The sequence below is a fragment of the Apium graveolens genome, chromosome 10 (genome assembly GCF_009905375.1).
Source record: "Apium graveolens cultivar Ventura chromosome 10, ASM990537v1, whole genome shotgun sequence".
NCBI classification, from domain to species: Eukaryota; Viridiplantae; Streptophyta; class Magnoliopsida; order Apiales; family Apiaceae; genus Apium; species Apium graveolens.
The window spans coordinates 230483148-230499669 of record NC_133656.1 but is presented as its reverse complement, the minus strand read 5'-3'; the positions used below and the strand labels follow the sequence as shown (position 1 = coordinate 230499669).

The following is a 16522-nucleotide window of genomic DNA, read 5'->3' as shown; positions in this document are numbered from 1 at the left end:
TTTCTTACCTGCTACAACAAACAAGCAAGCCACATATTTTGGAGAAGCAACAAAATTAGAGGATGTAGAAGGACATCATGTGGTTCCTGTAGGCCTTATTAGTAAATCTGTAGCAACAAAAACTTTGGGACTGATACCCTGGAAGTGGTCAAGCTAAGAGGTCACCAGAAACTATAGAAAGAAATTTCTTGACTTGCACAAACACAAAGATAACCAGGTGAACATTTTATGTGAAAAAAATAAGAACATCTCAAGACTTGATGACCGCCATTAGTTAAATAACTAAAAAGTGGTTCATACAACACAACATATGACATGCAGAAAATATATATACTCCGTACAGATTTAGAAGAATAGAAACAAATGTCACATCATCTATTGGAATGCAATTTACATGACAAGCAAATGAAAACTTTCTATCTCCAAACCTGGGTGTTAAATCTCCGGGAAAGCCCTTCCCAGCAGTAGCAAAACCACTTATAGGATCTCTTGTTTACCTAAATAACCATAAAGTGAATCACAAATATTTAGCAAAAAATAAAGAATAAAGAAAGAACCACAGATACATCAAATACATATAACATACAGTTCCATGCGGGGGATGGACAACACATGACATATGTTGTACAGAGTCAACCCAGTTCCTGTCAGGGAAAAGTAATGCTGAGAAGTATCTATTATCTCATATTATATATTAATCGTATCTGCGCAAGGCTAGTAAGTAGTAACCAGGACTTAATCCAGATATCCACCTTGATGAATTCGTACCCAAAAACTGATGAGTTAGTATCAAAATAGAAGATTTGAAAAGGCAAGTTATAAAGATTAAACCAGAGGATTAAAGCTACTCTGTTATGCAAATGAAATAACGTAAAGTTGCCGAGAAACTGTAATAGACATCTAGCTAATCGTATGCCGGTTAGACAAGTCACTGGTTATTTCAAGTGTACAACCACATAACCAGATTCAACCCAGTCTCCGGTCAATGCTGTTACAGTGCAAGTGAAAGTTGATGAATGCGTATTCTTAAACAAAAAATGTATAGGAGTTGTAAGAAAAAAAGTTGATGAATGCTTATTCTTAAACAAAAAACTTATATACGTTGATGAATGCTTATTCTTAAACAAATCAATAGCGATGTTGACACTCCAGCGCTGCAAAGCACCAGGTCTTCTCGCAGTCCACTCCGATCACTCTCCTGATTACTAAATTTTTGATGACTTCTGTTAGTTGATCATACTCACTAAATTCAGAACAATTCAGACCACAGATTCCAACAATTCCAGGAGAGCTTAGAAAAATGGCATTGCAGTGCTCTACACAGAAGCAAGCATGTGAAATGAAGATCAACAGTGACAAAATGAATAATCAGCGAGCCTCCGAGAGTTTAGTGCTGGAGGAAAGAACAAAAATAGAAAAAAGAAATGGAAGGCACTGCAACAAAATTAGCAGCAGCAGCAGTAAAAAGAAAAAGGGGGGGGGGAGGAGCCTGGTGAGTAGCGGTACTGCCTACAAAAAAGGCTGGAGGACTCTATGACATCCAGGAAAACAACATCTTTAATATATCAACTTATGTACAAATGAAAAGCTGCTACGCCCGAGGCCGAGGGTAGTGAACTCTTCAAGAAACTGAGACATGATCAGTTTATCTCCACTGGTTTAAATTTAAGTAGTCTAAGTCTCTCAATCAGCCCAACATGACTCACTGTCCTGAAGCTACAAGGGAATTCATCAAAGATGGGAAGCTTAACGATTATTTTTGAATGGCTGTAGAAATAAGCATCGACATAATGATTGTCCTTATAGGGTCACATCTTCAAGACTATTCGCAAATAAATTAGTCATGCAGTCACAACTCACCTGGCTATCTGAGAATATGTCCCAAGCGTACACTGCTGTCTATCCATGATATCTAAACCCATGTTCTCCTCACCGCTTACATAGATGGAGCAAACCTATATGGAAGTACTATAAAAGTCTTATGAAGGGCCAGGAGCACTTAAGATTGAATTCAGAGTCTCCTTGCAAGCTTAATTGTTGCTTCATGCCAGAATATAGCATGAAGAGTAGTTGCATACGTAGCAATCAAGGAAGAAGCAAACATGACACGATAAACAAAAATCTGGATATAGCAGAATGTATAGCTTCCCAGAATAAACTGCTTTCATGTAGAAAGTTGTGGGCAGTGAATCACATACCATTAGAAAGATCTTGGAGTCTAGTTTCTTAGGCAAAAAACGGTGGACCATCATATCGCGAGAACTTCCTTCCGGTTCTCGCAGATCAGTCAAATGCATCCATAAGCACCCACAGGAGTCAGATATGCCGGATTGCTGCCTCTCCTTTTCACTGAAATTGTCAAGCAAAACATTTATAAAGTGACACCAAAAAAAAAATTGGGATCTGTTAAACAATGGTTGGTTTCAGAAGAGCCTAAATTTTACTATAGGAAGTTCCACTGGTTGGAGAATACAATTTTCTAGTCGCAACTTGCAACATCTATTTCCAACATTTAATAGAAGAATTATACATGTGAACTGACAAATTTGAGCCACTGTATCAGCATATAGAGTGATTAGGACATGGAACTGAGGGAGAAAGAATTGATATACACAGTCTGTGTCTAAGAAGACAACAATCCATTCATACAATCAATTTTAATTATCTAAATACAATGATTATTCAATGATGCAGGGAAGCTGGGAACAAGACTAGAGCAAAAAACTGATTAATATGATTAACAGTTAGAACAAATGTAGCAAAAAAGAAGAGAGGATAGAGCTAGGGTAATTGAATACTGCAACTATCACAACGGCTAGGGTTTCTCAACCGTAGAAGAGAGGTACTTGTACGATTGGAACCCAAAACGAGGGAACATCTCTCAACCCTAGCCTTTTTCACACACACACAAACATATATCAAAATTCACGCAGAATCTAGCTTCTTAAGAGGTAATGGCCGATGGGGAAATACAGGCTTAGACTGATAACAGGCAGTAATGTATCCTAATGTGTTTTGGACGTACACATCTTGCAAGCAAGGATAGACAAAGCTTGTGTAAAAAATATTAAAAGTCTGCATTTTTAACAGCTACAACTCTGAGGTAGATGCTTACTAAAGTAATATGAAGGATAATTTCAAGACCATGACTAAAAATGATGAACAGCATAAGCATTTTTAAACTTTGCATATATGAACCCCCTATTAACAAAGCTAAGCAGTTACTATTACTAATGTATACTTTTCTAGTTAAAACCCTGTTATCGTCTAGGCAATGAGAAGACTTCTCAAGTCCTATAAACTATGAATAGAGATGGACAGGTGGCTCATTTATTAGGAAAACAAAGGCACAAAAACACATGTAGCATTTAACTGCAGATTTTTTGAATTACATGAGACATACCAATAGTACAAAGTACACTTTAAAATAAAGACAAGGCCTTCAGTGTTTCGATAAAACATGAATCGGTAAACTATCACGAACACATACTTTGACGAACTCGGGATCACTTGCATCTCTCATTGAACAATTTCTTTAATTAGCCTACGACCATTGTATCCTCCCGTCGTCATCTTCTCTTGGATGGTACCTTATTTCAGCAAAAAATCAGGAGGTGCAACCCACAGGGAACATTCTGAAGTATAATCGAGACCATCCCAGTTTCTAAGTCCGGATGAATAAGATTTCAACAGTTGACCATTCTCAAAAGAATAAACATAGCAGGTGTCATCTTTTAGGATATATATCTTTTTGGGTGATACTCGATAATAATTTATGGTATCCACATAAACAGAATAACTGTCAAGGAACAAAGAACGATCACCTAAGTCTTTTAGAGGAACCCAAAGTTTTTGTGACCAATCATAGCTTGAAAGAAAATGTTTGCGAACTTTGATGTCATAATACATAAGCATGAGCTCCCCATCTAAGTCGAAGAATCTGTAAATGCCCGCATAATAAATAGGAGTTAAAAAGGAGTGAACTTTTAATTCCTTGGAAGCAATGTCATAGGAAGCAAGTCGTTGATCGTAACAGAGAAAATAGAAACGCCCTTGAATGAACACAACATTATCCTCGCACGGCTCCAAAGACTCTTCAAAACGAAAATCAGTACCAGTCCATTGTGTATCACCGTGGCGAAAAATCCCAATGGACCAATGGCGATGATTATCGGAAACATGGAGAGCTAAAAACACACAATGTGGGGAAGCAGGGCAGGTGGAAACAGCCTCGAAAACTTTAAAAGCAGATTGGATAGGAGCACAAGGGGGATGGTTAAACTGAGGGAGTGTAGTGGCCTTATTAGTTAAAATGGAGACTAATAAAAAATGTGTGCAAGTACGATGAATAGAATACCAAGAGACAAGCAAATATCCATCAAGATAAATAGTTGATCTTAATTGTTGAATACGAGATAAATCAAAAAACTTATTGAGTTGAATACCTCCAGAAATAAGTGGTTGGTCTGGATCAAGATTGTTGGGTTGATACAAATCATACGAGACCTTATTAACATTAGGGTTTCGAGAAAGAAATAACAACCAAGGTAAAACATCACCAGCTCTTTTTTCATGCTCAGCTGCTTGCCAAGTCTTGCAAACACCACCGAATCGAACATCATCTCCCCAGTAAAGCTTCTTTTTTATCTCTCCCAACAAATCCAAATCCAAATCCAAATCTTCCCATGATTTCAATTTTTTTGAACACTGCTTCATCTTTATACTTTTGCTAGTGCTCTTCTTCTCCTTTTTATCTTTTTTTGTGCACCTCTTCATTCTTCTTACCACTTTACCACAATGGGATGTTCACGTGCGTGTGTTTATATATAGGCTTTATTTTTGAACAATTCGGCACCCCGTACATTCCAAATTATACTTTGATTCAAATACAGCAATTCAATTCTAGTTCTAATCTGATTCGGTCGGCACCCGTACATTCCAAATTATACCTTGATTCAAATATGTGTTTTTTCAAAAAAAAAATAAATTAAGAATTACAATTTTAATTCTAATCTAATTCGTATTACATATATAGTTTTTTATTCTAGAACATTCCTAATTATACTTCATTTCGAATACATTACTTTCAAAAAAAATTATATTTGTAAGGTATTAAAGTTATTATAAAATATATTATTAAAATAAGCAATCTCTAACAACATGAGTAAATACCCTAACTTGATTACCTTATAACATTAAATTAATATAACCTACATAAAATTCACCATGTTAATGATCCAAAACCAACTCATGCTAAATAACATAATTAATTGATTTAATAAATATGATATTCAACTTATATAACTAACTGTGAGTTGTGACACACTGGTACAATATTAATTAATATTATAATGAACTTATTACAACAATACTAATTTGATTATGACGTAAGATACATGTATGCACACTATGACCTCATTTCTTGAACCATACAGTACTACACGTGTGTACCAGAATCAAACAAACCTAGTTTAACGAATCAAAATCAAAAATATGTTGTATTATACTAGCTTTAATTTTAGAAGGGGCTACTAAATCTGAGAGGGAAAGAATGATAATCGGAGGGAGATAGATAATATATTTTTAAGATGCTTGGCGCCAATTTTCATTAACCAAGGTCATGTATTTATAGCCAAGTTGAAGAACAAAAACATTAAATGCATTATCAAAATTTCTACTCCTAAGACTAGCTTTACTATTTTACCATTGACTTAAAAATTACAATCAATTATAACATTCCCCTTTGATTGTCATTTAACATGGATCATAGATTGCCTCGTTAAAACCTTGTTCAAAGAAAAATCCAGTGGGATAAAAATTTTGACGAAGGAAAAAAAGTACAATCTCCCCTGGAAAACTAATCATTCTCTGAATTTTGTTGTAACAAATTCTTGAGTCGACACATTCCAATGTTATGTCGTAACTTCCCAAATGTTGAATTTGGTAATGATTTCGTGAATAAATCAGCAAGGTTATCACATGACCGAATTTGTTGAACATCAATTTCACCATTCTTTTGAAGCTCATGAGTGTAGAAGAATTTTGGTGAAATGTGTTTTGTCCTGTCTCCTTTGATATATCCTTCCTTGAGTTGATCAATGCATGCAGTGTTATCCTCAAACATAATGGTAGGACTTCTAGTGATGTCTGGTAATCCACATGATTCCTGAATATTCTTGATGATAGATCGCAACCAAACACATTCTCTACTGGTTTCATGAATTGCAATGAGTTCTGAGTGATTTGTTGAGGTTGCCACTGTAGTTTGCTTCGTGGATTTCCAGGAAATGGTTGTACCGCAATATGTAAATACATATCCAGTTTGTGATTTACCAAAATGAGGATCTTACAGATATCCAGCGTCTGCATATCCAATCAACTGAGATGTTGATTATTTCGGGAAGAATAATCCAAAGTCTGTTGTTCCACGGAGATAATGAAATATATGTTTGATCTCATTTCAATGTCTGTACATCGGAGCAGAGCTAAATCTAGCCAATAAATTCACAGAAAATGCAATATCTGACCTTGTATTATTTGCAAGATACATAAGTGCACCAATTGCACCTAGATATGGGATTTCAGGACCAAGAACCTTTTCATCGTCTTCTCGTGGTCGAAATGGATCTTTATCATGCTCTAAAGATCTAACCACCATTGGAGTAGTTAATGGATGAGATTTATCCATGTAAAATCTGTTCAAAACCTTTTCTGTATATGTGGATTGGTGGAGGAAAATTCTTGTTGACAAGTGCTCGACTTGTATCCCAAGACAATATTTTGTCCTTCCAAGATCTTTCATTTCAAACTCTGTTTTTAAGTATATGACAGCATTATTAACCTCTGTAGCTGTTCCTACAAGATTTAAATCATCCACATATACAGCAATAATCACAAAACCAGATTGTGATTTTTTGATAAAAACACATGGAGAAATTTGGTTACTAATATACCCATTCTTTTGTAAATAACGACTTAGTCTGTTATACCACATACGACCAGATTGTTTCAGCCCATACAATGATCGTTGAAGTTTAATGGAGTATATATGACGAGGTTTCTTGAACTCATCCATTTTTAACCCTTCTGGGATTTTCATAAAAATTTCAATATCAAGTGAACCATATAGGTATGCAGTAACGACGTCCATAAGACGTGTTTCCAATTTTTCTTTAGATGCCATACCTAATATAAAACGAAAAGTAATTCCATCCATCACTGGCGAGTATGTCTCTTGATAATCAATACCAGGCCTTTGAGAAAACCCCTGTGCTACAAGTCGAGCTTTATATATCATAATTTCATTCTTTTCATTTCGTTTTCTTATGAATACCCATTTATTCCCAACAGGGTTCACACCGATTGGTGTTTGGACAACAGGTCCAAATACTTCTCTTTTACGTAATGAATTTAATTCTGTTTGGATTGCGTCTTTCCATTTTGGCCAGTCTTTTCTTCAACGACATTCATCCACACTTTGTGGTTCAGGTGCAGAATTTATGTCTACATCCAATGCTGCGGAATACACAAATACATCATCAATTATGGCTTTACTTCGACCCCATAATTTCATATCATGCACATAATTTATTGAAATTTCGTGATTGTTTAACCCCGTATCTTCAGGGACTGGAAACTCTTCAGGAGATAATACCACTTCAGGGGTATTTGCTTCTTCTGGAGCATGTGCCACTTCAGGGACAATTTTCTTTATTTTTCTTTTTCGTGGTGCAACATCTTTTGCACCGACCGGTCTACCACGCTTCAGGCGTGGCTTTGATTCTGTAACCAATTATTTTGTATCTGATTTTTGAATTGGTATATCTATTCTAGATGGAGTATTTACTGCAGGTATATGAGATTTAGTTATATTTCTAGAATCGTTAAATGCGTCAGGCATTTGGTTTGCGATATTTTACATATGAATAATTCTTTTAACTTCAAGTTCGCATTGACCGGTACGTGGATCTAGAAAATATAATCCTGATGCATTTCATGTTATGTCAGGATTAACTTTATTTGAATGTTTATCTCCCCCTAAAGGAGGAAACATAGACTCGTCAAAATGACAATCTGCATATCTTGCGGTAAATAAGTCTCCGGTTGGAGGCTCCAGATATCTAATTATAGATGTGGAATCAAAACCAACGTAGATACCCACTCTTCTTTGAGCTCCCATCTTCGATCTTTGTGGTGGAACAATCGGTACATATACAGCACTTCCGAAAATTTTGAAGTGAGAAATATTAGGAACTTGACCAAGTACCAGTTGTAGCGGAGAATGTTGGTTGTAGGAAGTTGGTCTAATCCTAATAATATTAGCAGCATGAAGTATCGCGTGACCCCAAATAGATGTAGGTAATTTTGCTTTCAACAACAGCGGTCTTGCAATAAGTTGGAGTCTTTTGATAAAGGACTCGACTAACCCATTTTGTGTATGTACATGAGGAACTGGGTGTTCAACTGAGATTCCTACAGACATGCAATAGTCGACAAAAGTTGCAGATGTGAATTCGCCGGCATTATCTAAACGAATTGACTTAATGCAATGATCTGGGAATTGAGCTCGTAATTTGATTATTTGGGCAAGTAATTTTGCAAAAGCATTATTACGAGTTGAGAGAAGATAGACATGAGACTATCTAGTTGAGGCATCGATTAATACCATGAAGTACCTAAATGGGCCAGATGATGGGTGTATAGATCCATATATGTCGCCTTGGATCCTTTCTAGAAAAGTTGGGTTTTCAAGCTGAACTTTAGTAGTGGATGGTCGAGTAATCAATTTTCCTAAAGAACATGCTGAACATGGAAGGTCATTGTTGGAAAGAACTTTAAAATCTTTAAGAGGATGACCAGTAGAATTCTCTATAATACGACGCATCATAGAGACGCCAGGATGGCCTAATCTTTCATGCCAAAGTGTAAAAGATTTTGGATCTATGAGTTTGGAAGCAATGACATTGTGTGACTCAATAGTTCTAATTTTCATCATATATAATCCTGAGGAAAGTGAGTGAAACTTTTCTAAGATTTTCTTGTTTGTAGAATTAGCAGAAGTAATAAGAAGATATTCTCTATCAGCCTCAGAGGTAGTTTCGATGTGAAAATCATTGAGTCGGATATCTTTAAAACTAAGAAGATTTCTAGTAGACTTGCTAGAATATAATGCATTTGGAATGTGTATGTGAGTACCATTAGGGAGGATAAAATTAGCTTTTCCAAAACCTTCGATTATATTAGATACGCCGGAAATCATTCCGACTTGAGCTTCGGTTTTGGTTATTTGGGTAAAATATTTTCGGTTCTGTAGAATCGTATGAGTTGTACCATAATCAGCAATGCATATATCTTCAGAATCCATTCTGTATATAAATAAGAAACATAATTTATTTGATAAGAACAAAACACAGTACATAGTTCAAACAAAATAAAGCACACAATACACACTACTATAGTAATTATATGAAACTAATCTTCAGCCTCCCATATGGGAGTTTCGTTAGGTTCATTCGGACCATTAATGCTTATTCCTCCAGTTGTGATTCTCGGCAAATCATCTATGTTATTGTTGGCGAAATTTGTTTCTACCATTTTCTCTTTTGATTTTTGTGAAAATTGGTATAACTTAACAAGATGATCCGAGGCATGACAATTACGTGTCCAGTGCCCATCCATACCGCACCTATAGCAAATATTTTCAGTTTTTCCTCCTCGTGGTGCCTTTCTTTTACTCTGTGATTCAGATTGCCACTTCCGGTGACCAGAGTTGTTATATGGACGAAAATGCCCGTGGCTCCGACCTCGTCCACGGTACCGCCCTTGGCCCCGTCCACCTCTATACCCTTTTCCACGTACATTCTGCTGGAATGACATATTATTTACTTCAGGTAATGGGGCAGATCCTGTTGGACGGGATTGATGATTCTTAATCACCAATTCATGATTCTGTTCAGCAACGAGGAGAGTTGATAGAAGATCCCCGAACTTAGTAAATTTTCGCTCCTTGTATATCTCTGCTAAGGTTATATTGTTGGGGTGAAAAGTTGATAGTGTTTTATCGATTTTTCTTTTTTCCGTAATTTTCTCACCACACATAATAAGCCTGGAACTTATTTTGAACAAAGCAGAGTTATATGCTCGGACACTCTTAAAATCCTGAAGTCTTAAATTAGCCCAATCATTTTCAGCTGCAGGTAGATAAACTAGTTTATGGTGATCGAACCTATCCTTTAGATTTTCCCTTAAAATAAAGGGATCCTCGACTTCTAAGTACTCAGATTTTAAATCTTCATGCATGTGGTGTCGGAGAAAAATTATAGAGGTAAAGTTTTCTTCGGCTGTGGATTTATTTTCTGCCTTTATTGTATCGCTTAATTTCTTTGAACCCAAGTGCAACTTTACATCTTGTACCCATGATAAATAATTATCGCCAGAAATGTCCAAGGCAACGAACGACAAGCTTGTAATATTTGTCATACTAAATTTGAATTAACATGAAAATTATTAAATTTTTAATTCATCAATGTAAATATTACATAAATTCTAGTTAATCGGGTGCGTTAACAAGTACGCAGTAATCAATGTATATATCATTATTATCATTGATATTATAAACAAATCTATATATAAAATGACAAATGGATTTTCACCCGCCATACGGACGTCTGCGTATGCAGGTTATCTCCGACCAATAATAAATTAAAGTGGACAATCCTGCATAAGTTAGTTAGGGGCAAAAAAAATTATTATCCGATAAGTATGCAATTTATAAATTAAGGTTCCCACTATAATTCGGTATTACCCAAAATTAGATGGTACCGTAAAATAATTTTAATAGGCGGTGCTCCGGCCATATATATTTAAATTATTAGTAGAGGGTGTAACCACGTCTACTCTGGTTATATATATTTGAATTATATGTAGAGGGTGTAACCACGTCTACTCCGGTTATATATATTTGAATTATATATAGAGGGTGTAACCACGTCTACTCATATATATGTATATTTAAATTAAAATTATACCTTCTCAGTTTCGGCAGGGCTTCGTGCTGATAACGTGTTGTATTATACTAGCTTTAATTTTAGAAGGGGCTACTAAATCTGGGAGGGAAAGAATGATAATCGGAGGGAGATAGATAGCATATTTTTAAGATGCTTGGTGCCAATTTTCATTAACCAAGGCCATGTATTTATAGCCAAATTGAAGAACAAAAACATTAAATGCATTATCAAAATTTCTACTCATAAGACTAGCTTTACTATTTTACCATTGACTTAAAAATTACAATCAATTATAACAAAATATATATTATAAAATAATAAAAACATATGATGTGCTAAATCTAGCTATTTAAATACATTAAAGCTTAACACATGGTTGACCTCGATAGAACATCAATGCTTAACTTTTGAGTATAAATAACACCAAACATATTTTGGGTTTAAAAAATATTATCATAACAGTAGTGCTAATATTACTAAATGCAATAAATTCTTTTTTATAACAAGTCATGAAAATTATAACCCTAAATAACATATCAAGTCATCATAATATTATAATACTACTCCCCAAGTCTCAGGTTTTTTTCTTTTAATTATCTTTTTGTGTGCTGGCAATACAATACCGAATGTATTTATATACATCTTGCAACTCATTCTTCTTAAACTAAAACAGTTTATACATCTTGATATATATATATATATAAATGAAATATGCATGACCTATGATATTACTCCTTAGAACGAATACATAAAACACAAATTGGATTTGATGACATATTTTTTTTAATATAAAAAAGAAGCTTAACCTGCTAAAAAGAATGACACTCCCGAAAACATAAAATTATCTAATCCAATTAGCTTAACTTAACTATATGGTAGATTATCTTAAAACTGTTAAATATATTGATACTGAAGGAACGTATAACCGATAACCAGATTTTCGGTAAGAAAACGAAGACAACTAAAAGAATTTGATTATGATTAAAAAAAATCTAATATTCAAAATCAATGAAAGAGAAAAGATAGAGAGAGGTCAAATGTAATCAAGTAACATAAAAGTCCCACGCCTAAATTGGATCCACAATATCAAATACAAATACGAATGGAGTTCACAAGTAAAAGATGACCAAAAGTAGTTTAGACATGAGTTGAATACGTATCAAACTAAAGTTACTTAATGAAATTTTAAACATAATATCATTCTAAGTTCTACCCAAACTCGCAGGTCAACCTAAATAAATTTTCTACAAGAGAGAACCTAAGCTTTGATACCATCTTTGTAACACCTTTTCTTAAAATATAAAGAGATATTACTAATAATCCAAAAAACCTATAAACATAACACTAATATATTTATTAACAATAAGTAAACAGTCTAAAAATCTCCAAAATGATACCAAATCTCCAAACTGTCTAAACCTATAATATAAATGCTGAAACCTCTAAATATATAATTAAATTTAGATGATTGATGAAGTCTGAATTCTTAGCAATGAAATGGGGTAACTCTTCATCGCACAGACCCAAATCCCCCTAAACACCTGCCAGAAAAAGAATACGGTATGAGCCAAATGCGCAGTACGGATTTGGAATACCGTTTATAAAACAAGAGATCAGAAATAAATAATCTGCAAATTTTAAAAAAAGTAAGTAAGTTTGAAGCAACGAGTGGTTAGGATATTCATACTGAGATCAGAACAGGTACAGATACACAAATCATATGGTACCTAATGCGTGCAACAGAATGGATAACGTGTACAGCATATACAACGTCACCATAAATCAAATCACAAATCAAACTCTAGGTGCACTCATGTATCCTAAACAAATATCAAATGCGCAAAAACTCCTCCCAATAGCTAACAGAAGGATACGTCGTGACCAATCACACTGTCACGAAAGTGTCATGTCACTGGTGCCGCAATGACATGACTGTAGTACCCCTACAGCTGGTTAACTCGGCATACCCTATATCGCTCTAAGGGTTAAATAAAAATATTTTTGCAAAATTTTATAATCACCTGAGACAATTAATTCAGATTTTTAAAACAGGGGGTGTCATAAATAATTTTTGAAAACCGCATAACAAATATCTAAAATTTTCAAAATTAATTTTAAAACAATTTTCGAAAGTTACAACGGTCAAAACAAACATTAACAGAATGAACCAGAAAGTAGAACATAACGAAACAAATAAATATAATGGACAAGAGGAGTACCGCTGAATAAAAAGGGGACAGAATCCGTAGCTCGAATAGCAACTCAAGCTTTCACGAAAATTCACAAAGGTCCGCTAAATACCAATCGCCATCTAAATTATAAAATATAGTTATTAACATATATTCCCTCAGTCTCTTCCAATTGTTTACATTTCTGAGTAAGTGTTCGGCACGCATTTTAATGTGTATAAAAGTATAGTTATGTAACTTATTTTTACAATTTTCTTTTTCAAAAATAAAAGTTGAATGTTTTAATTTTTATTCAGAAAAATAAAATTATAAAAAAAATTACAAAACTATACTTTATATGCACCTTAAAATGTTTGTCAGACACTCTCTAAAAAATTTAAACAATTGAAAAGGACGGAGGGAATATTATTTAACTAAGGGGGCGTTTGGTACGAGGTATTCAACAAAGGGAAAGGGAAAAAATTAGACTCATTCTCTTTGTTAATGTTTGTTTAGTAAAAACAATCATTCACTTTCCCCCTTTTTAGTGGTAAATTTACCCCAAATTCCTCAAACTCCATTCCCCACCTCCCACTAGGTATTTGAACTCCCTTTCCCACTTTTGGTTTTCTTATTTCAATTATAATTTAAATCATGGACCCAAAAAATAGATCAATATGGAAAATTAATTTTAAAATTTTAAAATAATTTATAATTTAGTTTTTATAACTTAAAAATAAATTTGATATAAATTTATATGTTAATTTATTAAAAAAACTAATGGTTCTATTAAATAATTAAATATGTTGGTTTATTATAATGCTAATATATTATATTATTGTAATATAAATATATTTGACTATATTGAGATTGCTTAATATTAAAAAAATAAAAAATAAATATAATCGTATAAATTTTCATTCCGTTTCGAGACCTGGACCAAACACGTACAACAGTTTTGGGTCATTACTTTCATTTCTCCTCATTTGCCTTTCTCAATTTCATTTTGTTTCCCCCAGATGAACCAAACGTACCCTAAGTATATTTGCTCATTCGCTTAATAGATTCATGTACAATTTAGTTTGTTCATTATCAATACCTTATAATAAAATTATTGGTGCATCGCTAGTATAATATGCGGCCACTATTCTTCTATTAAATATTTAAATCAACACTAACATTAACTAACACTAACTAATGTATATATGGTTGTCGGGGTTGTACAAACCGGTTATTATGCTGAACATCTGTTATTAACTAGACTGAAAAAAAATATTAATATAAAATTAAAGAAAGAGATTGACAATAAATACTCCCTCCGTCCCGGCCAATAGTTTACATTTGGTTTGGACACGAAGGTTAGGAAATATGTATAAAATAGTGAAAAAGAGAAAGAAAAGTAAGTGGAGTAATAGGACCCATTGATTTTTAATGTATAAAATGGTGATAGTGTAATAAAAATAGTGTGAAAAGGGAAAAAAAATGGGAAAATGGTGGGATCCATTTACTATTTTTGGTAAGTTTTGAAATGTAAAGAATTAGATGAGACATTCCAAAAAGGAAAGTGTAAAGAAATGGTTGGGACAGAGGGAGTAGCCTATTATTTCATTAATAATTTTGGCTATCTATGCATGCTCCCGTTTGGAAACCAAATATTGATTGTTCATTTTTTTTAATTAAAATCAAGAAATCAAATTAAATAATAGTCTCACATGCGTATACTGGTTTTGTACTCTAATAGCTAATATAACTCAAGAAGATGCAAAACTTGTAATTTAGCTAACAGACTTGTCATTACCCCGTCATGATTAAATTATTAATTTTATATCACTTTCCAACCGATGACATATTTATTAATTTAGCTCAAGAATACATATATTTTTCTTAATGAATTATATTAGAAACGTTATGTAATTTAGTAATATCTTGTATTAAAATGATACACAAATAAATACGTTAGATATTATACAATATTTATAAATAAGAATATAATTAAAAATATTATAATTACATGTATAAAAAAACTCTAGAAAATAACCCGTGCGAGGCACGAGTTATTACGCTAGTTTTAAACAATTAATCAACGTGACTACAATTTAGTAAATCACATCAACGCACATATATTAAAATATATCAAATAAGGGTACCTGTTTTGCTTGCTTCAAAACCAAAATCCCATCCTAACAAATTAACCAAGACCGTAATTCCTCCTCTGTTTTTTTCATGCTCGGCTTCTCTTACTCTGCGACCTAGTCTAGGGTTTTATATTGTTGACTCGTAGGGGTGAACAGAAAACTGCAAAAACCACCTGCACCGCACCAAACCACACCGCAAAATGCGGTTTTTAATTTTCATGGTGCGGTTGCGGTTTGAATTTTTAATAAACTGCGCGGTGCGGTGCGGGTTGTGGTTTTAAATTTCTGAAATGCGGTTCAAACCGCACCACACCGTAATATTTAATATATTATAAATATATATATACACACTTATATTCCTATCAGGTAACATAAAGAACCATTTTATATTCTTAGTTAAACTGAATTTCACCAGATGGTCATAGCATACTTATTGACTTAGAATTATATGTTAAATTCATTAAGGAATTCAAATGGAACACACGATCTTCTTGAGTTAGAATTATATGTTAAATTCATTAAGGAATTCAAATGGACCACACGATCTTCTTGAGTTAGAATTATATGTTAAATTCATTAAGGAATTCAAATGGACCACACGATCTTCTGACAAATAGAAAAAAGACTACACAATCTCTTGTTTGTATTTCTTCACTAGGAAAACCAAAATCCAAGTATTTATACTAGTAAACTAAGATGTTGCATTCTGATTGACTAAAACTATTTTCGGAAATTTGATTAAATTTAAATTTTGTATTTATTTAATTTTTTTGAACTTGTAAAGTATAAACCGCAATGAACCGCACCACACCGCACCGCATTTTCGTGGTGCGGTTTATGCGATTTTCGAGGGTACGTGGTGCGATTGCGGTTTGGAATTTAAGCAAACCGCATGTGCGGTTTGATTTACGGTTTGAGGAAAAAAACTGCACCGCCTGCACCGCGCTCACCCCTATTGACTCGTGTGTTTATTATGTTTTTATATATTTTATGAACGTTCCATTATTATAAAAAAACTAGCATAATAACCCGTGCCGGTCATTTTCTATAATTTTTTATGCATCATGTAATTATAATATTTTTAAGTATTTTCTTATTTATAAATGTTGTACAATGTCTAACGTATATGAAATACAAATTGATTTTTAATCAATGTGTATTATTTTAATAAAAGACAATATCAAATTACACAACGTTTCAAATATAATTCATT

The 16522-nt window shown here is 33.6% G+C and overlaps 2 protein-coding genes across 21 annotated transcripts; both read right to left on the bottom strand.

Annotated features, from left to right (window-relative positions):
• Window positions 1-244: 244 nt before the first annotated feature.
• LOC141690331 (F-box protein At3g56470-like) lies at window positions 245-4889 on the bottom strand. 20 transcript variants are annotated; one of them, XM_074495102.1, is made up of 6 exons: window positions 4446-4881; window positions 3404-3940; window positions 2199-2349; window positions 1861-1955; window positions 587-644; window positions 245-497 (listed from the first exon to the last, which is right to left on the bottom strand). In XM_074495102.1, exons 2-6 carry the CDS (start codon window positions 3514-3516, stop codon window positions 417-419), a joined length of 498 nt encoding a protein of 165 aa, XP_074351203.1. In that variant the 5' UTR covers window positions 3517-3940; window positions 4446-4881; the 3' UTR covers window positions 245-416. The 20 variants fall into 20 exon arrangements, 6 of the variants coding, with proteins under 6 accessions (XP_074351203.1, XP_074351207.1, XP_074351202.1 ...); XM_074495106.1 differs by lacking the exon at window positions 3404-3940 and having other exon boundaries at window positions 4446-4889; XM_074495101.1 differs by having other exon boundaries at window positions 3404-4876.
• Window positions 4890-9471: 4582 nt separating this feature from the next.
• LOC141691966 (uncharacterized) lies at window positions 9472-10479 on the bottom strand. The gene has a single exon (XM_074496714.1). It carries the CDS (start codon window positions 10477-10479, stop codon window positions 9472-9474), a length of 1008 nt encoding a protein of 335 aa, XP_074352815.1.
• Between the last annotated feature and the right edge of the window lie 6043 nt (window positions 10480-16522).

Bases quoted from the DNA above. Each gene is read 5' to 3' on its own strand.
- LOC141690331 (XM_074495102.1), bottom strand. From the start codon at position 3,516: ATGCAAGTGATCCCGAGTTCGTCAAAGTATGTGTTCGTGATAGTTTAC. The intron at 2,350-3,403 runs GTATGTCTCATG...TGACAATTTCAG, and splicing joins AAGTGTACTTTGTACTATTG to TGAAAAGGAGAGGCAGCAAT. The intron at 498-586 runs GTATGTTATATG...ATGGTTATTTAG, and splicing joins TCCATCCCCCGCATGGAACT to GTAAACAAGAGATCCTATAA.
- LOC141691966 (XM_074496714.1), bottom strand. From the start codon at position 10,479: ATGACAAATATTACAAGCTTGTCGTTCGTTGCCTTGGACATTTCTGGC.